The sequence below is a fragment of the Sorex fumeus genome, unplaced genomic scaffold (genome assembly GCF_029834395.1).
Source record: "Sorex fumeus unplaced genomic scaffold, SorFum_2.1 ptg000024l, whole genome shotgun sequence".
In the NCBI taxonomy this organism is placed as follows: domain Eukaryota; kingdom Metazoa; phylum Chordata; class Mammalia; order Eulipotyphla; family Soricidae; genus Sorex; species Sorex fumeus.
Window position 1 is genome coordinate 28,635,124 of NW_026606081.1, and position 27,324 is coordinate 28,662,447.

General features: G+C 42.3%; 1 protein-coding gene across 2 annotated transcripts in view; it reads left to right on the top strand.

Moving 5' to 3' along the window:
• ASB3 (ankyrin repeat and SOCS box containing 3) overlaps positions 1 to 26,973 on the top strand; it is a 151,042-nt gene extending 124,069 nt beyond the window's left edge. For both annotated transcript variants that reach the window (XM_056114057.1, XM_056114058.1), the window contains 2 exons: positions 8,153 to 8,286; positions 25,086 to 26,973. In XM_056114057.1, the coding sequence (XP_055970032.1) occupies positions 8,153 to 8,286; positions 25,086 to 25,291 (340 nt within the window). In that variant the 3' untranslated portion in view covers positions 25,292 to 26,973. The remainder of the gene's footprint in view (positions 1 to 8,152; positions 8,287 to 25,085) is intronic.
• Positions 26,974 to 27,324: the final 351 nt, after the last annotated feature.

A 27,324-nucleotide genomic window follows, 5' to 3' on the forward strand; every position in this document is an offset into this window, starting at 1 on the left:
TCACCCTGGAGTTATTAAGCTCTTGTGTAAGAGCTTAACTAACATGGTGTTACAGGTTGAGACTTGTGTGCTAATATATGTATATATGTATATATATATATTTTTTATCGTGATTGGTTGTCTTCTACTTTATACTCCATCAAATATGGTGAGCTACTCTGGGAAATCAGTGGTGTAGAGTATGAGACATTGCTCCAGAAATTCTAAAATTTTAAATAGGGTGATAGAGTAAAATTTTTTTTTTTTTTTTTTTTTTATTTTTTTTTCCCCCCTTTATTTTATTTTATTTTTTTTAAAGTTGTAGATTTACAATTTTTTGTGCTTTGGTTTCAATTATACAATGATCAGATACCCATCCCTCCACCAGTGCCCATTTTCCACCACCATGGATAATATCCCTCCCACCCCCATCCCCCCATCCCCCCGTCTCTGTGGCAGGGCAATCCCCTGTGTTCTCTCTCTCCTTTTGGGTGTTGTGGTCTGCAAAAGAGGCATTGAGTGGCAAACATGTTCAGTCCATAGTCTACTTTCGACATGCATCTCCCCTCCTGGGAGGATCCGATAGAGTAAAATTTTTAACTGCATGGTGACTTAGGGGTCTAGAGACATCTCTGCAGTGTGTTGCTCTCTTCTGAGATTTATTTGTGAGTCTCTGGATCATGGCCATTAATGAGCTTATATGGTGCCAGAGGCAATTTGTGGGTGTGACTGCCAGGCCCCCAGAAGCACAAGGAGATGGGGGGGAGCTCACCCATTCCTGACTCCATTAGAGCCTGGGGGTTTCATTCACAAATCCCGCATACTTGGATTTTTCAGCAGGTCCGTTCTCATGTGGGAGCCTTGTTCTGAGCATGTGGAGATTGGCTGCGAGCATGGAGGCCATTGGGTTCTGGAGAATTTTGGCTGCCGGGGCTCTTGTAGACTAAGTGGTGGGCTCACCAGCCCCTCGCCTGGACGATTGGAATGAGATGCAGCCTGGCACAGGGTCTGGAGGCTTCTCTGCAGCTTGTGGCTCTCTTCTGAGATTTTTCGAGTAAACTCTTTTTGAGAAAATCATTGAGAAGAAAATTTCTTTCCTTGGTATGTTTCTTTCATGCGTCTCTTGGAATGACTGTGACAGAATGATGTAGCTGCTTTAGAGATTTATTTCATAGGTAGCTAAACTGAATATGCTCCATAGCATCCTGTCTAGTTGAAATCTGTCTCCAGTAATGCATGCTGATTTTTGAAGTAGCCGAGGATATAGCTTCAGTAGATTCTTAGGACAGCCCCTATAAGTGGTTATATGGAAAGTAAATTAGGATTTTTGTTGAGCGAGAATTCTGTCTCACCCTTCAGTCTTTGCATATGTTGTTAGTGTCTTAGTGGGATGCAAAGATAATTGTAGCAATGAGAGAAGTTTTTTGGTCTAATAGTGCAAGGCAAATGAGAATATGGAATAAGTGTGTCTAGGAAAGAGTTACATAGGTATTTTATTAAAATTTTAATAAAAAGTTTAGCAATATTTATACTTCAGAAACTATTATTCACTCAAGTAGTTAAGCTAAATATACTGAGATTTTGTATTTTAGAGTTAAAGCGCTTTGATATCTTGTTATTTAAATTATTCTTCAAAAGAGATAATTCTTTGGGTTTAGTCAGGCAATATTAGTAGTTCCTCCTTGTAAATTTAGTTTGAATTTCTGGGTCTTCATTTTCCCTCTGGTGAGTTCTTTATCTTCATGTAAAGATCAAGTTTGATTGGTATTGATTGGTAATATATTAGTATCACACTTTCTTAAAAAAAAAAGGTCTACTGTGATGTAGAATTGGGTGGTTTTCTCTTAAGTTTTTATGCTTAGGATTTGTCTTTTTTTTTTTTTTTTTTGGTTATTGGGTCACACCTGGCTCTGCACTCAGGAATTACTCCTGGCAGTGCGGCAGGGGACCATATGGGATGCTGGGAATCGAATCCAGGTCGGCCGTGTGCAAGGCAAACGCCCTACCCACTGCGCTATTGCTCCAGCCCACTGTCCATTTTTGACCTGTGTTTTGTAAACCTCCTTCTGAGTTGTTTAATGTACATGGAAGAAAAAGTAAAGTTTAGATGTTCTGATCTCCACTTTACCTTTTAGTTTATAGTCTATAATACATTGGGTCCTGGATTGTATTTATTTCTCTATCAGTTAATACAAAGTTATCTATCAACTGCTGATCATTACAAACCCATCAGTAATTTTTACATAAAATCTCACAAATAATTAGGTACTGGATGAAATATAAAGATTATTGACAATCAAGAGATTTGATTTTTAAGCTATTTGCATGTATATATTGATATGTTTAAAGTCCCTTTCACAGATGTGCTGTCCACATAGAAACTGAGATAAAAGCTTCCACTAGTGAGTGCTGTATCTGACAAAACAGTCACTTGAAACCGTTGGACTTTGTTTCAGTGGATGTTGTTGTTGTCTGGACTCCTACTACATAGCAGCAGTTGTCCCTCAATGTTCTAGGATACCCCGACCGCCACTCTGAAACCAGCACACGCATGGGGGCTTGGCTGATCCTGGCAGTGTGCTCCTTTTCTTCCCGGACCCCACTTCAGGCGGCATTCAGCACATTCCTTTCTCATCTACTGGAAACTATTAGCTCTGAAGTTCTACCACTTGCCCCATACTAAAAGCTCTTTAACTTCATTTGATTTCTAGTTTATTTATCAAATAAACACTTTACTCAATATTGACATAGTTAATACTGTCCTAATTTTTTATTATATTAACTCATTTAGTATAAAGTAGAGTAGCACTGTTTTTCGTATTTTACAGGAGATCAAGGTACCGAGTATTTAAATAAATACTTGCCCAAACTCACACAGCTAATGTAAGTTAGAATTTAGACTAGAACTGGTTTGTCTGTACATGACTCAAGTTTGTGTTTTTAACCACTGAGCTATGCTGCCTTTGCCCTGTGTAAACAGTCATATCATTTAAGTTCAGGTACTTTATTTCAGGTACCTTAATCATGCTTTATGGTGATGCAGTTTTCCCTGCAGTACCTGTACACACTGGGCTCACACCCGTTCATTCTTGGGCTGATGGATTTGTGCTGGGTTTGGTGATTTTTTTTTTCTTTTTGGGTCACATCTGGTGATGCACAGGGGTTACTCCTTCAGGAGTTACTCCTGGCGGTGCTCAGGGGACCATATGGAATGCTGGGAATTGAACCTGGGTCGGCTGCACACAAGGCAAATGCCCTATCCTCTGTGCTATCTCTCCAGCCCTGGGATTGGTGATTTGACGCTGCGGCTTGATGATGTGGACTAACATCATAGTCCTGGGTCATACGTGTGGTGCTGGGGCTAGGGCCTCTCAGTGTCAGGCATGCACTTCAACCTGGGGCGCCGTTTCCCAGACTTCTTGGGTACCTTTGCCTTAATCCCTGCTTCATCTGAGTGGTTGATGTCTATTTTTCCTACTCCTAAGGTAGGAAGATCCTACGCAGAGAAAAAAGACTGCACATGCTTCTTTTTCTTCCTTTTCCTTAGCAAATACATGGAATTCTGGAGGGAGAGGGATTGTGTAGCTTTACTGTCCTCGGAAGGTCTGTAAAATACACTATCCCATCCCCAATTCTGACACAAATTTCTTCCCTGTGTGAGGAGTCCTTTTTTAGAATTTTGTGATAATAATTCACTGGATGTATACTATATTGACTGGTTGTATTGATATAGAAAAGAGTTAAGAATCAGTAAATTACAACTTATTTTGAGTTAAATTGTAAAGTTTCGGCTATGTGAACTGAGAATGCCCATTGCATATATTTTACTCTAAAGGAATAACTTTAGTCACTTTATATTCATTAGGGAAAAAAATACAATGGGAAATTTCACTCTAGCAGTGAAAATGCTTTAGCATGGTTAAATTTTTGTTCACCAATCTTTGTTGAATGGATAATGCCAGTGTTTGTGTTGAAATGACAGATGTTTTGCTTTCTTTGATCAAATTTATACTCAAAGAATAGTTATAAAACATTATTCTATAGAAATGCCAGTATGTTGGTAAAGTAGATTTTAGTTGTATCTTATTTATATCATATGTGTGTTGCTTAATCTTTGTCATATAAATTATAAATGTCTTTTCTAGGTATTGCCTGTCTTAAACACTCATAAAAATGTATCTGGCTGAATAATTGCCTGTCACAATGTAATCTACAAAGTTGAAATGTTTTTTTTCAACTTTAAGTGCAAGAATAGCTTCCCCTACAATGTAATAGGCAAAGTAAATGTCATCAGTGGTTAGGTTGACTCACTTTTATTTGCTTACGATTGTACAACTACTTTGTGCAATATAATGGCCAGTGTAATACAGTAACAGTACATTTTTAGTGGCATCAGTGACACATAAACATTATATTTACTAACACTGTATAACACAGATTCATTTTTCAAGTATAGGTTTAGATAACTAGTGTTTGGTCACAGGAAGGCTTAAAGCACATTAAAAGTGAGAAATGAAATCATTGAGATACTACTGGAGAGTGGATGCCAAAAGCAGTCATTTTTGGTAACCTGGAAAATCAAGAAGGTTGTTCTTTCAGTATATCTTTTCGTTTTGTCTATTCTCGCTTGCAATCTGACTGACAGTATTCTGAGAAGAAAATGTCTACCCATAGCATTTGTGCTACTCTTTAGCATATTAGAGAATGAAGGACTTGAGAAAAAACTTTTATACTCTCCAAACAGGTCTTGTAATGGTACATTGAGTTGTGAGAAGCAAACTTTCAGAGAAGAAAGATTAGAGTACTGCTTATTTTCTTTCTTTTCTTTTTTTTGTTTTCTTTTGCTTATTTTGGCTCAGTAATATCTTTAAGAAGGTGATCTTTTTTGAAGTATTTTTATAACATTGTATTGTTGTAAAAATACCTATCAGAGTTCTCATTATTTTCACATACACTCTTGAACTGTAGCACTGTAGCACTGTCCTCCCGTTGTTCATCGATTTGCTCGAGCGGGCCCAGTAATGTCTCCATTGTGAGACTTGTTACTGTGTTTGGCATATTGAATACGCCACGGGTAGCTTGCCAGGCTTTGCCATGTAGGTGAGATACTCTCGGTAGCTTGCTAGCTCCACTCTTGAAATAAGTAACATAAACATTATTTTCATTTTAAGATTAGGATTGATGGCTTAAAGACCAATGTTACTAAAAATCAGAACTTTTCTGACTTATTGCAAAATGGTAGAATAGATGACAGCAAATTGTTTTCCACAAAATACAACTAGATGTCAACGGCTGGAGCCCAATTACAGCAGGTAGGACGGTTTGTCTTACATGTGGGCCAATTCAGGTTCAGTCCCCGCCACCTCATATGATTCCCTAAGCACTGCCAGGAATGATCCCTGATCACAGAGTAGCAATCCAGGTGGTCTCAGAGACCTTGGGGACTGTGGAGGTGATCTCAGGGCCCTCTAGAACCACGGGGCCTGAGTAGCTTTGCATTGCTGCATTGAGCTGTTGGGCCCTTCCAGCTGAGCTGAGTATTACCAGCAGTGGCACTTGGGGAGCCCAAACATTTCCTGGGAGGCCCCCAAGTAAATAAGCAACCTAGTCAAAGAATGGGCAAGCAACTGAATAGAAAACTCTCCAGAGAAGATGGTAGTAGGGCTGCGGGAGGAATGCAGTGGCCCCAAATGCCTCCTTAGTGGCTTTGCATCCAGTCTCAAGGGTAAATTCCGGTGTTTCCACATGTGCTGAGCACAATCCTCGTAGTTCTTTTTTCAGAGCCTGATTGAACTCTTCTGTCTACTCTCCCTGGCACTGTAGACAGCCAGGTGTGTGTAGCCCTGGTGAGCACTGCACCAGGGAGAGATGTGTGGGCACCATAGTGAGACCCTGGTGAGCACTGCAACAAGAAGAGATGTGTGGGCACCACAGTCAGTGAGACTTGCAACAGGAAGAGATGTGAGGGCTCCTCAGTCAGTGAGACCCTTGTGAGTACTGCAGCAGGGAGATGTGTGGTCTCCATAGTCAGCCTGACCGCTGGCAAGGGCTGCAACAGGGAGAGATGTGTGGGCACCACAGTCAATGAGACCTGCAACAGGGAGCTATGTATGGGCTCAACAGTCAGCCTGACCACTGGCAAGGGCTACAACAGGGAGAGATCTGTGTGTGGGCATCGCAGTCAGTGAGACCTGCAACAGAGAGAAATGTGTGGGCTCCCGTCAGCCTGACTGCTGGTGAGGGCCACAACAGGGAGAGATGTGTGGGCACCACAATCAGTGAGACCCTGGTGAGTGCTGCAATAGGGAGAGATTTGTGGGCTCACAGTCACTCTGACCTTTGGCAAGGGTTGCAAGCACAGTGTATGTCCTCATACCATGGTGAGCACATGTGCAAGCAGCAGTGCAAAAGGAGCACAGACACTGCTGAGCACTGTGGCTCACTGTGGGTGAGTACTGTGGACTGGGGACCACTGCTGAAAGGCTAAATGCCACAGCCACTTGTCTGTGTGAATTCTGGTATTTCAGTGTCAGCATCAACAGCTATGATGCTAAAGAAGGGGGAGAAGGGAGGGATTAAACAAATGGACAAACAGCCCACAGACACACAAGTAATAAATGCCAGGGGAAATTAATAGAGTTACAGTGAACTCTCGCCTCACACCTGGGAAGAAAAGAGAACTCCTTTAGTTTTAGTGGGAGTATAGGTTGGTGTTACTTGGAAAATGTCTAGAGGTTTTTTGTGAAATAAAAATGGCAGTTCCATATGATCCATTAATACCAGGCCTATGTGTTTATCCAAAGAGTATGAAAGCACTAATTTGAAAGAATATCTACAGCCCTATGTTCATAGTACCATTATTTACAGTAACCAAAACACAGAATCAACCTAAATATGTCAATTATCAGATAGCTGCATAGACAATAGTATAGTATATACTATAGTGTAGATTCTATGCTTGCTATACTTGCTATCGTATAGATTCTCAAAGAAATCCTTCCCTACCTTAAAAAAAATGAAGCAGTGACACAAAACGGATGCATCTTGACATAATTGTGCAAGATGCAATAAGATGTGAAAGACGATTACTAGATGTGTTCACTCATACATACAATTGGAACAAATAAAGCATATTAACTGGTGAAAAAAAATGAAAAACTTATAGTTGGTGAAGACTCCTGTGCTACCACAGGGGACAGTTGGGTGGGGTGAAGGAATTAGTAAGGAATCTTTGGGTGCCATGAAGCACTGGCACTTTGAATGTGGGGACAGCGAGTGCTGTGTCCATGCAGAGTTTGGAGCTGCAACCCTAAGTTCCATACTGAATCAATAAACAGCATTCAGAACTTTGCTTAAACCAGTGATTTAAGTTCTCGTGAACTTAGGGACCTTGGAGGGAGCAGGGGGCTATATTGTTAGAAAATCTGACATTATTTGAAAAACACGTGGAGGCTAATTGTCTTGAACACATTTGTTCAGTCCTTAAAGATAAAACTTAACTCTAGTACATTGTGTAGGGCACAACTTCTAAAAGGGAGGACGTTGCACATCCTTGGGTTTTGAATAGAAACAAGTCCTCTTTCCTGGACTCTCAGAGTAGGGATAACGGGGAGTTTGGGTTCTATCTTTTCAGTACTATTATGTATCTATGATGAGCAGGATGGTTTTTTGGGAGAAGATAATGCAAATCTACTAGCTCCATTGATGCTGTCTGTCTTTTCTTACCCCTGCTTCTGGGGAATGGGAAGGAATCTTCCGGGAGTCTACAAGACTAGAGATTTTTCTTACCATGTGGGTAATTAGACTCAGTTTTGTTTCCTTTAGGAACCTGTTGATAATTACTCTTAGCTGCTGAATTTCACTCCCTTTGAATGAATATTTTTCTTTTTGGGGGTTGGGGGCACACGTGGTAGAGCTCAGGGGTTACTCCTGGCTCTGCACTCAGAAATTACTTCTGGCGGTTCTTGGGGAACCATATGGGATGCTGGGGATCAAACCCGGGTCATCCATGTGCATGGCAAGCGCCCTCCCCGCTACACTATCTCTTTGGCCTAACATGAATATTTTTCTATTTTTGTCAGCCTTCCACATTAAAATGAAGTGTTGCTTGTTTGTAGTGTGAGTTCTTGGTACACCTTGTATGTAACGGCATGTTACCATCTTGCTTCTGTAGGATTGATGCAGTCAGTGATGATGTCCTTATCTTCACGTTGGAGTTCACCAACTGGAGGAGGCTGCCCCCTGCTATTGAGAAAATGCTCTCTGCTCGGGCTGCACACTCGGCAGCCCCGCTGCAGGAGCACGTTGGTAAGAAAGCTCTGTTCTGAAAACATACTCTGTCTCTCTTCTGTAGCTCTGCCATCCTTTGAAACAGTAAAAAAAGTTTCTCAACTTCACTGGGAATCTGTACAAGTTCTCCAGGAGGGGAAAGAATAAGACCAGGAGGGCCAAGGAGGAGAGATTATGGTCATTTCTTTCAACAAAACCATATCTGATTTTATCTGAATAGCCCGAGGGAATATACAAAGGAAAACAGGGTTGCTGATTTCTTTAATATAAGGATAGCCTTTATTCTATTCTCTCCACTGCTCCTCTGTTTAGTAACTGGTAACTGGTGAGGCAGAGGCCTTCCAACAATGCTTAGGGCCCCCAGGGGTCACACCCTTTGATCTTGGTCAACCAGGGTGCAGAGAATAACCTTTTATCCTTTAAAAAATAAAGGACTTCTTTTTGCAATTTTTTAAATATATTTTCATAGTGGTTCACAATAGTACATTACAGATAATATTCAAACACCAATCCCACCACTGACCACCTTCCCGCCACAATAAGAGGGAAGTGTATAAAGGGTGTTGTATTTCATTCTGGACCCATTTAAGCCCATACATAAGATAATACAAACAAGTATGTTAAAACCAAACAAATGTGTGGTACTTTTGGTATGTAAGTGGTCAGAGTATAAGAGGTCACACTGACACAGGACATTCTGCGTTACTCTCTTCCGAAAGCTTTAGTTTATAGTCTCTAGGTGTTGGCTGTTGATAAGATTACATGGTGTGTATGTGTGCGGGGGGGGGGGGGGGGGGGAGCAATTTGTGGGTGTGACTGCCAAACTACTGGAAAACTGGGGAGCTGAGGGGAAGGGGCCAAGTCCCGATTCAAGTGGGCTTGGAGATCTCAGTCACTGGTCCTCACATCCTGGGTTTTTCTGCAGGTTCACTCTTGAGTGAGGCTCGTCTGAGCATTTGGAGTGGCCTTGAGCGTGGCAGTGGTTGGGTTCTGGAGGTTTTCAGCTGCTGGGGTGCTGCTTGGGCTGGGGAGGGAAACTCAACCCACCCCTCTCTGAGTTGCCCTGGTGAAGACAGCTTGGCACATGATCAGGAAATTATGCAATAAGGGACATTTTAAACAAGAATGACTCCTAGTGGTTGCTAATGAATAATTTGTTTATAGTCAGAAAAAATATTTAAAAAAATATAAAAAAACATTTTTCCCCCTTTGGGTTCATGTTCTTGTTTCAATATCTTACCCCTAAAAGGAAGTTTGCTATTCTTTTTTTTAATACTTCTCCTTACAAATAGATGTTAATGTATTGGTATAATTTAACTCTAGAGGTGAATTATGGAGGAAAGTATAACTTTATTGGCATTTTAAATAATAAATTCTCAATTTCTCATTTATTAACATTTTTAAAAATAGTAAAATCAATGAAATATAGTAGAAGTTTATTTACATGAAAACCAGCTTAAACACTTAACCCACTTAAACACTTAACCATGTACTTCTGTTTACTCATTCATATTTATTTTCCTTTAACTCTATTTTGTTAACCAGATTTTATGTCTTTAAGTTACAGAAATTTTTTTACTGCTGTTTTTACATGAAATGTAACTTCATAAAACACATTGAATAGATTTTTCACGAGTCAGCTTTTGCATATGTAGAAATGTGTCCTGTAATTTCTTGGGAAATACGTTTAAGTAAATATTCTCAATCAGAAACATTCAGGAAGATGTGCTCTTGAATTGAGGTGTATTCAAGCTGTTAGATTTCTGTTGAAGAAAAAGGTAATCTGCTTGGAGTCTGAGTTTATCAGCACAGAATTTCTTTAATGATAATGTTGGAAAACTTTACTTACATGTCATTCTTAATGTTGAGGAATTGCATCTGCTTTTGCTAATTATGTATCTGCAGCAGAAAAGAACAAATATCTGTTTAGAACAGATAGAAGATGGGACAATGGGTTTGGGAACAAAAAGTCAAAAGAGGGAGCATATGCCAAATGCGAAAATTACTGCAGCATATCAATTAGTAAAGATATGTGAGAGTTTACTCTGAAGACTTTAACATATGTCAAGTTTGTCCAGATGAAGGTAAAAATTGCGCATGAGTACATTACCCTGCAGTAGACTAAATCCATCAAGGACTTCTTGTTTAATTAGGCATTAGGTAGAGCTTGTGTGGGATAATAATCGTCATCTCTTAAGAGGATTTTATTTTGGCTGAAGATTTGCAAATGCCTTTCTCAGGGGTATTAATGTAGCTATTGCTTTTCTGGTCTGTTTCCCTAGCTTAAACCTCTTTTCTTGGTTTCAGTACCAGATACCTAACTACCTTCTGCAGGTCTTTCCTTAGTATCCCACTATTGACACACCAGATTTCAAACTTGTCATTTTCCCTCCAAATCCTGCTGTTTCTTCTGTTCCCTGACTCAGGAGATGAGCTGGAAATGCTGTCCACCAGCACAGCAAGTTCTCCCTGGCAGCTGTTTTTCATTTCTTTCCCCTATAGCAGTGGGAATCAACAGTGATGGTATTGCCCCCTCCCAACCCTGGAGACACTTTTGCAATGGCTACTAACCGTTTTGATCGTCATGACTGGGAGTTGCTGCTATTGCCTTCACAGGGGCTGGGGGACTGCCAGATACCCTGTGTTGCGTCTGGCAGCCCTCCATAGAGTCTTCTGACCCAGAGGCAGCTGTGCCGAGACTGAGAAATCCCCATATGGCTTCTTCGTGTGTTGGTCAGTCTTTAATTCTGCCCTTGGAAGGCCCTTTGACCTCGTTCTTAGAACAGACTGCTTAGAAAAAGTTTTGGTGTTTTGTGTGTCTTAAGTGGTTCCCCTCTGGAGGTCACAGGATGGGGGGAGGGGGCATTGTAACACTGGGTTTAGCAGACCTGGGAGGAAGAGGTATGCCCATCTACTCAGCTGTTGGTGTTTCAATGGGATTATGATTCTTGGTGCACACAAAAACTTGGGTGGATTTTTTGTTGTTGTTGTTTTGGCTTCCTAAGCCATGCATGGATCAGAACTATTGTTGGTAACTAGGCCTCCCAGACTGGAGGGTTCAGGCCTGAGCAGGCCTGGTGATGTTGGGGGCTACCAGAGCCACATCTGGCAGTGCTACGCCTGGTGGAATTGAGGGGCCATATATAACTGGGGTTTCAACTTGGCTCCCGGTGTTTGCATGTGCCCCTAACCATTTTGCTTACCTTCCTGATCCCAGGGTGTTGACACTAGAGAGTGAGCTGTGAAAGAAACATTTCTGGTTACTGCTCTCATTTGTGACATTCTTGCTTTCTTACCATCTTCTACTGTTGGGTAACATTGCTTTGTCCCTCTACAAGAAGCTTAGATTTATCTGGTTACACCCATCAATCTGGTTACACCCATCACAGTGCTCCTGAAGCACTTCCACTTCCATTGTGTTTATCTGTAAACAGTCTTCCCAATGCTCTCCTTCCCACCCAGTTAATCAGCTTTCCCCTTAATCAGACTGTGTTAATTTGTAAGATCAGTTTCCCAGAAATCTATGATTTTATATGTATAAGTGAAATAATGCCTTTATCTTCTCCTTATGCCTTATGAATAGTTTACCTTAAGTAATATCCTTTTTGTATAGATACAGAAAGACCGTTAACATTATGCTTTGTAACTTAGGATTTGATTGGCCTTGAATATTATTCACTCCCGGGCATCTGCTTTCTCGACTTAAGCCTCAGTTGCCCTTAGTTCCTAACACCCCAAAAGCAGGGTTCCGACGAGGGACTGAATGGACCCAGGGCAAGCAGTGAGCTACCCTGGCAGCGAAATGGGCCAGGCCAAAGTCCCACGATTCTTAACTATAAGTTAAGAGTTTGATCATAGACAAATGTTGTCATGATCCAAAGGTAACGACAAGACTAGGATCCTGCTAGGGGTGGGAAAGACTATCTGGCCTGAGCACCTTAGTCTGAGATCGAGATGGCCCTAGGAGAGCAATTCTATAAGTTTAAGATATTTCTTACTGTATCTATACAAAATGATTTATATTATATTCTTGTATGCTTGTCCGACAAGGAGAGGAGAGGCACGCCCATGGGATTATGCTCTAGGGTGGGTCCTCCTGCTGAGGAAGGATCTGTCCTAGGAGCGGCCTTCCCTGAGGCTAAGATTTCTACCCCTATTGATTGTGACCGCACCTATATGTAATTGTTTCCCCAATTCCTCATGGAGAGAGGATTTAACGGTACTGTAGGAGTGGGCTGGGGGGAGAAGGAAGAAGAAGAGAGTTCAGAGAGGATCAGAAGGAAGAGGAGGATGAAAGATGGAGAAGGAGTATGAAGTAGCTGGGGGAGGAAGAATGGGGGGCAGAGACAGAAGGAGAGATGAGGAGAGACAGAGAGAGACAGGAGCAGAGACAGATGAGGAGAGAATCAGAATAAACTACGACTAATACCTACCAGCCTGGCCCTCGTTCCTTCCTCTGCTTGACCATCGCCATCGACCTCTCCGGGGTGGGAGAAGGGCGAGACTACCGAACGCGGGCAGCGGGAGAGATAGAGCCACCACCGCTGTGGGTGCCGTGCCCCCTATTTTGTGTGAGTTTACACATTCTACAATAATTTTCCATGGCTTTACTATATCAATACATAAATGAATTTTTTGTTTTGTTTTGTTTTTTGCTTTTTGGATCACACCCGGCGATGCACACTCAGGAATTACTCCTGGCAGTGCTCAGGGACCATATGAAATGCTGGGAACTGAACCCGGGTCAGCTACGTGCAAGGCAAATGCTCTACCCACTGTATTACTACTCCAGCCCCACATAACTGAATTTTTTAAAAAAACATGCTTACTTCTCTTAGTAAGCATCCCAGTCATCTCAGTTCCTCTCTGCCCTTAGTGTACACGCGTTCATCCCTCTCTACAGATTTTCAAGTCCTTTGTTCAGTTCTAGAGATGCTGTATACTTGGTCCAAATTCCTCTTTATTTTTTTCTTCCCTAAGTGACACGCCTTGGTAATTTACAAATAAAAAAATATAACTAGCCCCTTTCTATTTATATTTTAATTACTGAGTCAAATTTTTCAAGTTTATTTTTTGCATCAGAAATATATACCAGGTAACAATTTTCTGACTGATTATAGGTTTAATAATATTTTTGATCCTGTGCTTTATATTTGTGCCTTAGAAACACCAGCTTAATCAAAAAGCAATATTCTTTTTATCCTTATTTATTTATTCATCGACCCAAGTTCGATTCCTCCACCCCTCTTGAAGAGCCCGGCAAGCTACCGAGAGATTCTTACCCGCATGGCAAAGCCTGGCAAGCTACCAGTGATGTATTCGATATGCCAAGCACAGTAACAGGTCTCACAAATTTACTGGGCCCGCTCCAGCAAATCGACGAACAACAGGAGGACAGTGATACAGTGATTTATTCATAGCTATTTTTATTGTAAAGCTACTCAGATCTGGTTTTATTTTGTTTTAGTCACAGTGATTTTCAATGCTGTCAATGGTTAGGGTTTCATGTATATATTCCAGCACCACACCCTCCCTGCCAGGTGTGTCTTTCCCTCCTCCACTCCCCTCAGGTCCCTCTCAGCCCCCTCAGCCCACCTTCCTCTCTCCCTGCCATGGTCAACTCAGTTCTGTAAACCAATTCTCAGATACTTTTGCTTTTGGCCATTTCCCCCCACTTCTTTATATCCCACATTGTAAAATCAAATGATTCACTAAGCCCTAGTGTGTAAACGCAAAAAAGACAGCAGCGGTCTATCTTTCCTGCTGCCCATGTTCGGTAGTCTCAGGCCGTTCCCCCCACCTTGGGGAGGTCGATGGCAACAGGCAGGTAAAAGAAGGAAACGAGGGCCAGGCTGGTTGGTGTCAGGTGCAGTTTATTCCATTCCCATCTCCATTCTTCTTTGATTCTCCTTCTGCTTCTTCCTCTCCCATGCTACTTCATTCTCCTTCTCAATCCCCCTTCATTCTCCTTCTGGCTCTGAAATCTGGATCCAGCCCACTCTTATTGCCTAGTTAAATGTGCTGCCCCCCTTTCCCCCCGCATTAGGGGTTGGGGTTTACACATAGATGTGGTCACAATCAATAGTGGTAAAGTTCTTTTCCCCCGGAAAAGCCGCTTCTAGGACATATTCTCATTTAGCAGGTCGACCCACCCTAGAATGGAATCCCATGGGTGTATTTCTCCTCTCTTTGTCCAACAAACATATAAGCATTCATAATATTAATCATTCTGTATGGACACAGTAAGAGATACATTAAGCTTATAGAATTGCTCTCCTAGGACCATCTCGATTTCAGACTACAGTGCTCAGGCCAAATAGTCTTTCTTATCCCTAGCAGGGTCCTAGTCTCGCCATTACTTTTGGATCATGACAGCATTTGTTCATGATCAAGCTCTTACAGTTAAGAATCGTGGCACTTTGGCATGGCCCATTTTGATGCCACGGTAGCTCACAACTTGCCCTGGGTCCATTCAGTCCCTTGTCGGAATCCTGCTATTGGGGTGGTAGAAACTAAGGGCAACTGAGGCTTAAGTCGAGAAAGCAGATGCCCAGGAGTGAATAATATTTAAAGCCAATTAAATCCTAAATTACAAAGCATAATGTTAATGGTCTTCCTGTTATCTATACAAAAAGTGCATTGCTTTAAAGTAAACTATTCATAAGACATAAGGAGAGGAGAAAGGCAATATTAACTTACAAGTTCAGTACCTGCTCGGATCGGGACTGGGCCTCCTCCATCCAGATCCCCCATCTTCCAGGCATTACACCCACCAACTGCCCCTGCTGTGTAATCCCATCAACGGCCAAGACCCAGAGATTATAAAACCCAGCTCCTGGAAGCGCGCGGCTGCAAATCTTATTATCTAGTTCTTACTCTGAAGAACCTGGCAAGCTACCGAAAGTATCCTGCCCACACGGCAGAGTCTGGCAAACTCCCCATGGGTTATTCAGTATGCCAAAAACCAGTAACAATGATGGGTCTCATTCTCCTGACCCTGAAAGAACCTTGAATGTGGCACTTTCTAAAATCTCAGGCCTAGGATGAAGGAGGCGTTACTGGTGCCTGCTCAAGGAAATCGATGAACAACAGGATGGCAGTGATACAGTGATACAAATTCAGTATCCTAGAAGGATCTGACCTTACAAATTAACAGAGTCTGATTAGGGGGAAAAGCTGATTAACTGGTCGGGGAAGAGAACATAGAGAAGTGGTTACAGATAAACAAAGGAATGGGAGCATTGTGATGAGTGTAACCTGATAAACCTAAGATCCTTGTGGCAAGGAGAAAGGACAAATCAATTGTTATCCTACACCTTAGCCTCCTGTCTAAGGTAAAATTCTTGAGTATGTAATTTTTAAGTGTAGGGACCAGAGCTTTATCCATGTGAGATATGGATTCTGAGCCACATCTCTGACCCTTACCCGTTCTTCTGAATAAAGTCTCTTTAATTTGTGCTTTTAATGATCAAATAATGTATGTTCTCTCCAAAGTATTACCCTATCAAGATCATATGCAGGATTCTATCTTCTTTGTTTTTTGGACCACGCCTTGCAGTTTTCCAGGGTTATTCCTTACTCTATGCTCAGGCAACAGGTGGGTCCCTGGTCTAATCCTGGCCTTCTGCGTTCAAGCACGGTTTCCAGCAGGTGGAGCCCTTTCTTCGACCCACTGCCACGGATTCCTTTTTCATTATTGTTAACTTTTTGATCATACATTACATATACATTCATACAGTGTTTGTATGATTTACATTTAGTTCTGTGATATAGTAAATTTGGCATTAGTTTGAATTATTAATTAATAGAGACTGGTGCCAGAGAGATAGTACAATAGGCAGGGTTCTTTTTCTGTATGAACTCAACCTGAGTATAATCCCTGGGGCACCCCATATGGTCCCCTGAGGACTGCCAGGAATGATGCTTGAGTGCAGAACCAGACCTGAGCACTGCCAGGTGTGCTCTCCCCCAACCCCTCTTCCCCCCCCCCGCGCCCCCCCCCCCCGCGCCCCCCCCCCCCCCCCCCCCCCCCCGCCCCGCCAGCTTCCCCACTCCCAATCAAAAGAAATCTGAGACTGGGGATATAGCTTGGTGGTGTAGCACTTACTGCATGTGTGAGGCCCTGGATTTAAACCCTAGGGGGAAAAGTGTGGGATTTATTTTGATCACTGTGTCTGCTCTCAGTTTTAATAAAACTTCATATAACATGTCCCCTTATAACTTGATTATTTGTAAGTCCATACAACAAAATGAACAAAATTTTAAAAGCTAGGTAGGAATCAAAATGGAAAGGTTATATGCTTGTACAAAATTAACTCCTAGACTCTGAAAATTATGGCGATTATTGGACAAAGGAAAGGGAGGGATTAGGGGGAATGAGTTGAGTCTTTTGGAGGGTGAGATGCATTGGCATTTTTATAGTGGGTGCCATGAGTTCTGTATAATGTGGGGGTTCAGCATGCTGATGCTGGCTCATATCACCAGGTGCTCACACTTTGATGGGGATTAATAAATACATATTGCAGCCATGACCGTGTTAAGGCTATGCTCCTGAAACACTAAAGTATTGAAAACTAAGTCAAATTTTAAGTCAATTTAAAAGTGTTGCTTTCTTACAAATAGATCTAGTGACAAGTTTAGTTTAATGTACTAAAGTAAAGATGATTTAGTCAGAAAGGTGAATTCAGAGTCTGAATTTAAAGATCGTCTAGCCTGTTTCAATGCTCTATAACCCCAAATGAAAGATTTAACAAATTAAAATCTAGTTTCCACAAGTTTTTGTGAAAAAATGCTTTACGTACCACTGTAGCACTATCCTCCCGTTGTTCATCCATTCGCTCGAGCAGGCACCAGTAACATCTCTATTGTGAGATTTGTTGTTACTGTTTTTGGCATATCGAACACGCCACAGGGAGCTTGCCAGGCTTTGCCTTGCAGGCAGGATACTTTCAGTAGCTTGCCAGGCTCTCCGAGAGGGATGGAGGAATCGAACCCAGGTTGGCCATGTGCAAGGCAAACGCCCTACCTGCTGTACTATCGCTCCAGCCCACGTAGCTTTCGTATTATAAAGTCAAGGCATGACTTGTTCTTTTCTCAGTCTGGAGGCAACACAGCTGGAAAATCTATGCATCACTAAAACTTTTATAAGAATTTTTCATGCTTTGAAGTATTGCATATATGATTATAAAATTCCCTTTTCCACTGGCATTTTAATCTAAGATGGTACAGATGAGTATATTGCCTATATCAACAATCTACAGATGACTCAATTCAAATAAAGTTCTCACCTCTAATTGTTCATCAGGCTAGTGATCTGTTGTGCTTGCAAGAAAACAAAAGTGGTACAATAAAATTGGACCTGGTATCTGAAGTAAATATACCCTTTCCTTTTTTTTTTTTTTTATTATTGAATAGACTTTGTCCCTCTGCCAGTACCTTCATGTGTGCGGAGAGTGGTCTCAGCATGGTGGTGGCTGGTCCTGGAGGTCTTCGGCTGCCGGAGCCCCGGTCGGGGCGGGGAGGAAAGCTCAACCCGCTCCCCTCCAAGGGGTCCCGGCGAGGGACACCCAGGCGCGGGGACAAAAGACTGCACTGTTCTCGTCCGGGATCTGGATTTTATAGTCTCTGAGTCTTGGCCGCTGATGGGATTACACGGCGCCAGGGGGCCAGGTGGTGGGTGTGACCCCCACCTGCTGGAATTTGGAGGATCTGGATGGAAGATGCTCAACTCCAAACCCAGTAGGCTTGGAGGTCTCGGCCCCGAACCCGCGTGGCTTTGTCCCTCTGCCAGTACCTTCATGTGTGCGGAGAGTGGTCTCAGCATGGTGGTGGCTGGTCCTGGAGGTCTTCGGCTGACGGAGCCCCGGTCGGGGCGGGGAGGAAAGCTCAACCCGCTCCCCTCCAAGGGGTCCTGGCGAGGGACACCCAGGCGCGGGGGCAAAAGACTGCACTGTTCTCGTCCGGGATCTGGATTTTATAGTCTCTGAGTCTTGGCAGCTGATGGGATTACACGGCGCCAGGGGGCCAGGTGGTGGGTGTGACCCCCGCCTGCTGGAATTTGGAGGATCTGGATGGAAGATGCTCGACTCCAAACCCAGTAGGCTTGGAGGTCTCGGCCCCTGAACCCGCGTGGCTTTGTCCCTCTGCCAGTACCTTCATGTGTGCGGAGAGTGGTCTCAGCATGGTGGTGGCTGGTCCTGGAGGTCTTCGGCTGCCGGAGCCCTGGTCGGGGCGGGGAGGAAAGCTCAACCTGCTCCCCTCCAAGGGGTCCCGGCGAGGGACACCCAGGCGCAGGGGCAAAAGACTGCACTGCTCTCGTCCGGGATCTGGATTTTATAGTCTCTGAGTCTTGGCCGCTGATGGGATTACACGGCGCCAGGGGGCCAGGTGGTGGGTGTGACCCCCGCCTGCTGGAATTTGGAGGATCTGGATGGAAGATGCTCGACTCCAAACCCAGTAGGCTTGGAGGTCTCGGCCCCGGAACCCGCGTGGTACTGGCAGAGGGACAAAGCCACGCGGGTTCCGGGGCTGAGACCTCCAAGCCTACTGGGTTTGGAGTCGAGCATCTTCCATCCAGATCCTCCAAATTCCAGCAGGCGGGGGTCACACCCACCACCTGGCCCCCTGGCGCCGTGTAATCCCATCAGCGGCCAAGACTCAGAGACTATAAAATCCAGATCCCGGAACCTGACATCTTATCAGGACATCTTTTTTATGACATCTTATTGTCTCATTCCTACTTTGGACAAACTTGCAGGCTATCGAATGTAGCCTGCCCACAGGGCAGAGTCTGGCAAACTCTCCGTGGCGTACCAAATATGCCAAATACCAGTAACAATGATGGGTCTCATTTCTCCTTAAGAGCCGTGAATATAATCTCAGGGCTAGGATGAAAGAGACGTTACTGGGTCCTGCTCGAGGCAATCGACGATTAACAGGATGATGAAATGAAAAAAATGAAATTGAATAGACCTTCTGAGACATGGGATAGTTTGAATAACTTGGACATTGTTAGAGAATTATTTGGGGCCCAACATAGTTGGTAGAATTCTAGACTTTGAGTTAAGAAATTTGTATTTAAATATTAACTGTGTTGTCGATGTCAATATATGCAAATCACTAAGTAATGTGTACTGCTCAAATTTGGCTTGATTCCAAATAATTATGCTTCCAAGAATATTAGCATAACCAAATCAGTGGTTTATTTAGCTCTGAAGGTAGGCCTGCAGTAGTAGAGTGATTTGAGCTGAGAAGGTGTCGGGTGTGGGAGGCGTTAGGCAGCCAGAGGTGTCCTCAGTCTGTCTGGGGACTGTCAGATTCAAGAAGCTGGAGAAGCATCATGGATTCTTCAGCCCTGGGGTGCAGAGCCATTCTTTGTCTTTCTTTTGGGTGCTTAAAAAATGTCTGTGCTAACAAGATTGTGCAAAAATGAAGAGTTCAGTTTAACAAGATACATATCAAACTCTAGCTCAATATCAGTAAAAATTTTCATGAGCAAGACCTTCCACCATTCGAGTTTTGTCACTTTCTCTCCCATCCCTCTGATTATGTGGTCCTCATGCTCACTGGTTGCCATTGTATATTACTCTCTGGTTTGGCAGCATGTTTTTGTCCCTACTGGCTGAGCAGCCTGCTTATCAGAAATTTGTTATGCTTATTTTCAATATTTAAAGATTATGTTTATCTGGGCCCAGTGACACTTGGACCTGTTACTATTTCAGATCTCACTAAGCGCTCTTATATTGAGTGGTTGGGTCTAAGTTGAACCTGTTACTTACACATGGGAAAACTGGAAGTTTGCAGTTTGAATATGTTCTTCATGTGTATTCTTGATATTCCCCTCTTGCTGTCTTTATCTGTACTTATCAATCAAGAGAATGATTATTTCTTTAAATTTACAGTTTTTTTTTAAATTTTTAAAAAATTTTTATTAGTGAAACACCATGAGGTACAGTTGTAGATTTACAAATCTTTGTGCTTGGGTTTCGATTATACAATGATCAAGAGCTTTCCTACCCATATCTTAAAGGGAATGTTTAAGATATGGGTAGGAAAGCTTTGGTAATGTGCCATGTATTGCAGAGGTTTATTCTTAGTTCTTTTTCTGTTTTTTGGGCTGTACCCAACAGTGCTCTGGATTTATGCCTGGCTCTGTGCTATGGGATTACTCCTGGTGAGACTTGGGGTGCCAAAGAGTGAATCCAGGATGGCCTTGTGCAAGATAAACACCCTACCTATTGTACTATCACTCCAGCCCCTCATCTTAGGCTTTTTATGTACAAAAATTGTGTAATGCTCACTTTTCTTATTTGGTATTTTGAAACAGAGCTTCGTGGTTTGATGAGTTTCCCAATTTCTGAATAAACTTCAACCAGTATGCTTAAACTGAAATGGAACTGCAGTGGTTTGAAAGAGGTTAGAGATATTAGAGAATTTGTCTCTCAGGTGTTGCAGTATAGTGGGCTGCTGCTAGCTGGCCTGCAATAGGACTGTCTTGGTCTCATCCTGACTCTTGCATTCCATGGTGACTTAGGAAGTTTCTTTTGGACTAGCAGAAGGCATTAGCTTTTATTCACATAAAAGTGCTGTTCTTCATGTTTGCCACTCAATGCCTCTTTTGCAGACCACAACACCCAAAAGGAGAAAGAGAACACAGGGGATTGCCCTGTCACAGAGACAGGGGGGATGGGGGGATGGGGGTGGGAGGGATATTATCCATGGTGGTGGAAAATGGGCACTGGTGGAGGGATGGGTATCTGATCATTGTATAATTGAAACCAAAGCACAAAAAATTGTAAATCTACAACTTTAAAAAAAAATAAAATACAATAAAGGGGAAAAAAAAAAAGAAAAAAAAAAGAAAAAAAAAGTGCTGTTCTTAGTATGCTCAGTTTTACGGACACTAATGCCACTTTATATTTAGTATTTTTCATCTTGAAAAATAAAACTATCTTGATTCTTGAGTACATAAGATTCCTCTATAATTGATATTTTGCTTTTGATGATAGTGGGTTTTAGTGTGTGTTTTTGCACACTTACATGCTTTGGGCAGATGCACTTAGTTTTTTTTTAATTTTTAAAAAATTTTTATTAGTGAAACACCATGAGGTACAGTTGTAGATTTACAAATTTTTGTGCTTGGGTTTCGATTATACAATGATCAAGTACCCATTCCTCCACCAGTGCCCCTTTTCCACCACCATGGATCCCAGTATCCCTCCCACAGCCATCCCCCCCATCCCACCCTGCCTCTGTGGCAGGGCATTCCCTTTTGTTCTCTCTCTCCTTTTGGGTGTTGTGGTCTGAAAAAGAGGCATTGAGTGGCAGTCATGTTCAATCCATAGTCTACTTTCAACCTGCATCTCCCCTCCTGGGAGGATCCTCCAAACACCCTTTATTTGGTGCTCCCTTCTCTATCTGAGCTGCCCTTTCCCCTAGAATGCCCGGCTGATCTCTAAGCCATGGAGTAATCCTCCTGGTACTGATCTCGGCTATTCTTGGCAGATGCACTTAGTTTTAATCCCTCCTCAAGCACTTGTCTAAAATTGTGACTTGAGCCGGAGATATAGTACAGCGGGTAGGGCTTTTGCCTTGCACATGGATGACCTGGGTTCCATCCCCAGCATCCCATATGGTCCTATTGGGATGCATTGCCAGGAGTAATTCCTGAGTGCAGAGCCAGAAGTAACCCCTGAGCATCGCTGGGTATGACCCAAAAAGACAAATAATAAAAATAAAATAAAATGGGAACTTCAGAAAGTCCCTTAAGTATCTTTTGGGGGGTGTCAGAAACCCTCTTGATAGTACGAGGGGGGCATGCAGTGCCAGGAATCAGACCTGGGGTGTCCACAGGCAAAGCGTGTACCCCAGCCCTTTAAGCCATCTTTGCAACACAAACCCCTTTCTAAAGGTTTAAATCTCTGTATCAGCATAATATATATCTCTCAGGGATAAAAAGAGATAAGAGAAGACTTTTTGTGAAGCATATGACATAGTGTTGAATAACATTGGCTTGTTTTTGCTCCTCCGCAAGAAGCTTAGGTTTATTGAGCTACTCCCACAACAGTGTCCCTCAGGCATACCCAGTTCAATCAAGCACTAATAATCCTATATTGCTTTTCTCTTTCCTTCATGTCATTTGCATGGTTTATTTAGCAATGTCCCTTTTGTATAGACACAGGAAGACAGTTCATGCTATGCTTTGTAACATGGGAGTTAGTTGACTCCAAAATAATATTTACTCCTGGGCATCCATATTTACTTGACTTAAGCCTCAGTTCCTCTTAGTTCCTAGCATTCCAAAAGCAGGGTCTTGATGAAGGACTGGATGGACCCAGGGCAAGCTCTGGGCTACTCTGGCATCCAGAGGGGACAAGTTAAATACCACAAGTATAATAAGTTAAGAGCATGGGCATGGGAAAAACTGTCATGACCCAAAGAGAAGTAACTGAATAAGGACCCTGCTGGGGTTAGGAAAGACTAACTGGCTTGAGGACTGTGGTCTGGAATATATAGTGAGATGTCCCCAGGAAGAGCCAACCTTTAAGCTTAATATATCTCTTACTGTGTCTTATCCAAAGTGGTTAGAAATATTAGCACTGTAGCACTTCCTCCCGTTGTTCACTGATTTGCTCGAGCGGGCACCAGTAACGTCTGCATTGTGAGACTTGTTACTCTTTTAGGCATATCGAATACGTCATGGGTAGCTTGCCAGGTTTTGCTGTGCAGGCAGGATACTCTTGGTAGCTTGCCGGGCTCTCCGAAAGGGATGGAAGAAGTAAATTTACTCTGATGGTTTAAGTGGATTACTAACTGAGGAAAGGAGAAAGCAATATACCCGAGATGGAATCCTTCCCTTGAGCGGATCTCCTAGTAATCTGGAGTGCTGAAGCCTCAGATGAGATTTTCTTGAGTCAATCTCCTAGAACTTCCCCTGAAGGAGTGGCTTTATCTCTGTTGTTATGACAATGTTCAACCCTAATTTTGTGTACCCTACTCTTCATGATTTCTATATAACTGTGCTGTAAAGGAACTAGACTAGACAATGAGTAGAGGACTTTGAGGTCTATGAGGAGACTAGGATGATGGGACTATGATGACTGGAGCTACGATTGTGCTATAAGGGGAGAGATCGGACTACATTGGGAAGGAGAGAGCGATAGCACAGTGGTAGGGCATTTGCTTTGTGCACAGCCAGGGCATTTGCCTTGTGCGCATTTAGCCCAGCCTAGCCAGTTTGATTCCTCCGCCCCTCTTGGAGAGCCTGGCAAGCTACCGAGAGTATCTCGCCCGCACGGCAAAGCCTGGCAAGCTACCCGTGACGTATTCAATATGCCAGACACAGTAACGAAAAATCTCAAAATTGAGATGTTACTGGGCCCGCTCGAGCAAATCGATGAACAACGGGAGTACAGTGATACAGTGATACCAACAAGCCCAGTCCCTGTTTCTCTGTTCCCCCAGTCCTTTGTCCGTCTGTCTCCATGGGCTAGCCTGGGGAATGGCTCTTGGCCATCAAACACTTGAGTCCTTCGTGCTGCCTGTGCTTTCTTCTGAATCTCACAAGTAGTACTTAATAACTTTGTTTGTTTTGGGGCCATACCCTGCTGTGCTTAGGAATCATTCCTGGTGGTGCTCTGGGGGCCATAAGCTTAGGGGATAGTATCTAGACTGGATGATGAGCAAGGCAGTACCCCATATACTGTCTTTTTGACTAAATAATAATTTTACATATTCTTTATACCATCTTAAAAATTTTATTCTATGATCTTAGGCAGGGCTGGAGCAATAGCACAGTGGGTAGGGCGTTCACCTTGCATGCGACTGACCCGGGTTCGATTCCTCCATCCCTCTTGGAGAGCCCGGCAAGCTACTGAGAGTATCCCGCCTGCACGGCAGAGCCTGGAAAGCTCCCCGTGGTGTATTGGATATGCCAAAAACAGTAACAAGTCTCACAATGGATATGTTACTGGTGCCTGCTCAAGCAAATTAATGAGCAATGGGAGAGCAGTGCTATAGTGCTACAGATCTTAGACAAAAAAGGAAAACTTTGCAAACTGTGTTTACTTACTTGATGTTGTCTGAAAGCATTTGCAGGGAAACTGAGTAATAGGGGTATTGCATTTTTTGCTGTGAGTTTCTTTAGTTTGTTAAATTAGTTCAGTTTGTTTTTTATGGTGCTGGGGATCTAGCCCAGCTCAAGGCAAGTGAATTACCACTGAGTTACATCCCTGACCTCCTTCCTTCCTTCCTTCCTTCCTTCCTTCCTTCCTTCCTTCCTTCCTGTTTCTCTCCCTTCCTTCCTTCCTTCCTTTCTTTCTTTCTTTCTTTCTTTCTTTCTTTCTTTCTTTCTTTCTTTCTTTCTTTCTTTCTTCACTCAGCTGTGTTCAGGGCAGTGTGATATCTCTGCTCAGAGATCACTCCTGACTGTGCTCAGGGAACTTTGTGTGGTGATTAGGGTTGAACTCAGGTTAGCCAAGTCCTTTCATTTTGTAAGTGCCAGTTGTTATTGCTGCATCTTTAGAATTTCAGTGTTTAGTTTTATGTGATCCTGGGTACTTGTGGTCCTGAACTCTGAAATGCATGACTAACTACCAGAGAAAAAGGAACCAGAAAAGGAAGTGGGAAGACTAAAGAAATAAAGTGAACTGTAATAATTCTGGCCCAAGTCACCGATCAAAAATAAGTCTCCACATCATAGTCACTTCTCTTTTACACACCAAAATGGGGGCCGGGGACAAGGGTGGGTTTTATCCTAAAATGCTGTTGCATTTTACTATTTAGAAAGTTTTAATTTTTTTTTTGTTTTATTTTTTCAGCCTCTGTTCCATCCTTGAGTCACCTTTGTCGTTTGGAAATTTGGTCTGGTTTAAAACCAAAGCATCTACAGTCTGACATATTTGTCAATCAGTTGCCTCTTCCCAGAAGCCTACAGAATTACTTGCTCTATTCAGATATTCTGAGGAGGAATGATGTTCCAGAACTGACAGTTATTCAAGACGAAGAGATCAGGGAAGCTACTTAACCATGGTTACTGGAAATAACACCAGGACCAAGAGCCGTAGATAGAGAACGTTTTTGATTTTATAGTTACAGAAGATGAATTTTTATTTTTGTGGTGGGTTAGGTTTGTGAGATACTAATAAAATAGAAATGTTTACAACAGAAATTCTCAACCAAAAAAAGAAAAAAATGAAGACCTTACTTAGGCTACTTACTTGATTGCTGTTTCATTATTAGTACATTTTATGTTATAATATCCATTTACTAAGCTGTTTTCTACTTCCATCAGTGAACTTTCATAAAGATAGATATGACACATTTCCTCCACCTGTGTTACTGTGTTTACCTAAGGCTTACTAAGTATGAAATTCTTCCATAAGCATTATTGGAAGTATTCATGACAGTAGGATAGAGTATATTATTTTATTTGTGCTTTACTATCATATTTATAGATGAGTATGTTGTTTTACATTTTATTCTCATATATTAAGGTTGTCACTTTTATTTCTTTTTTTTCTTTTTGCGAGATACCTGCTGATTTTTAGGGTTTACTCCTGACTGCACTCCTGGCGGTGCTCGGGAGACCATATGGGGTGCCTCGATTTGAACCCAGGTCAGCCTAGTGCAAGGCAAATGTCCTACCCATTATACTATACTCCAGCACTTAGTCACTTTTATTAAGAATTTTATTTTGTTTTTTTTTCCTCAGGTGAACTCAGGATAATTATTTTTTATATCAAAAATGAACCATTATGCTATTTTTTAAATTTTTTTGGTATTCTGAATAAGCAAAAACCAATTTCTAACACTTAAAAGTAAAACCACATCTAAATTCAAGGGTATGCTCAGTTAAAAAAAATTAGGTCAGTATTGAAATAAATGAACATTTTTTTTTAACATTTAGGATATGATCAGGAGACAGGGAAGGATATTTCTATAGCACCATCTTTTGAAAAAGTTAAACATGTTTGCCAGTTACTATCAAAAACACTCACTGGCCATTCATTTTCTAAGGCAGAGGATAGCTGACCCTAGCAGCAGAATTCCCAGTAGTATTGATGAGAAAAATGTTTTCTCCAATAGTTACCAGAGTCCATTGAGTTTACACCTCTGTATCCTAGGTCAGTGAGATATTCAGCTCATTTTAAAGTCACTAAATCTGAATTTAAAGTGCATGGGAGCTAGTGAGATGACTTGAGGCTTTGGAACCGTTGCAGGAGGTGGCCAAAGGTAGGCTCAGCATGGGCAGCGTAGGCAGGCATGGACATGGGCTCAGAGTGGGCAGCTGTGGCCATGGGCAGCACGGGCAGGCCTCTCTGGAGAGCCCGTGCTTAAGAGGAACGTCTGTGCTGGCACAGATGAAGGGTGCAGAGTGAAGAGCTAGAGGGCTGTGGGTCCAGGCAGATGAGGGAGATAGAGTTGGAATGGGGGTAGACAGGTTGGAGTAAATGTGGAAATCAAAAATTAAATATGAGAAACGTGTAAATTCTTACTTAATAAAGACATTTCAATATAATATTTGTATTATGTAGTATTTTTTTAAAATGTTGTCCAAATCTATGTTTTCCCTAACTCTGTCTTTGATTTGCAGTGTAACAAGTTTTTTTTATGAGGGTCAAGTATGTACAGAAAAGTTTAAATTTCAGGTGTAATCATTTTGTTTTTATGTATATTCAAAAATGTAATAAAAACTATTCAGGCTTACCATTCTGTTCTTTCCTTTTTTTTAAAAATTTATTTATTTATTTATTGAATCACCGTGGGAAAGGTTACAAAGCTTTCAGGTTTAGGTCTCAGTCATGCAAATATCAAACACATTTCCCTTTACCAATACTTATTTTTTACCATGAAGAACCCCAATAAAACCCCACCCCCCCACCCCTCCCAGTCCCTGTGGGGCAGATGATTTCTAGTTAACACTCTATCTGCTTTGATTAGATTCATTGTTTCAATAAAAGATTCACCACTATTATTTAGAGTTTACCCCCCCCCCCCCCCCCCCGAATCAGACATGCTGAAAAAGCATTGTGAAGTGATTTGCTTTCTACAGCTGGG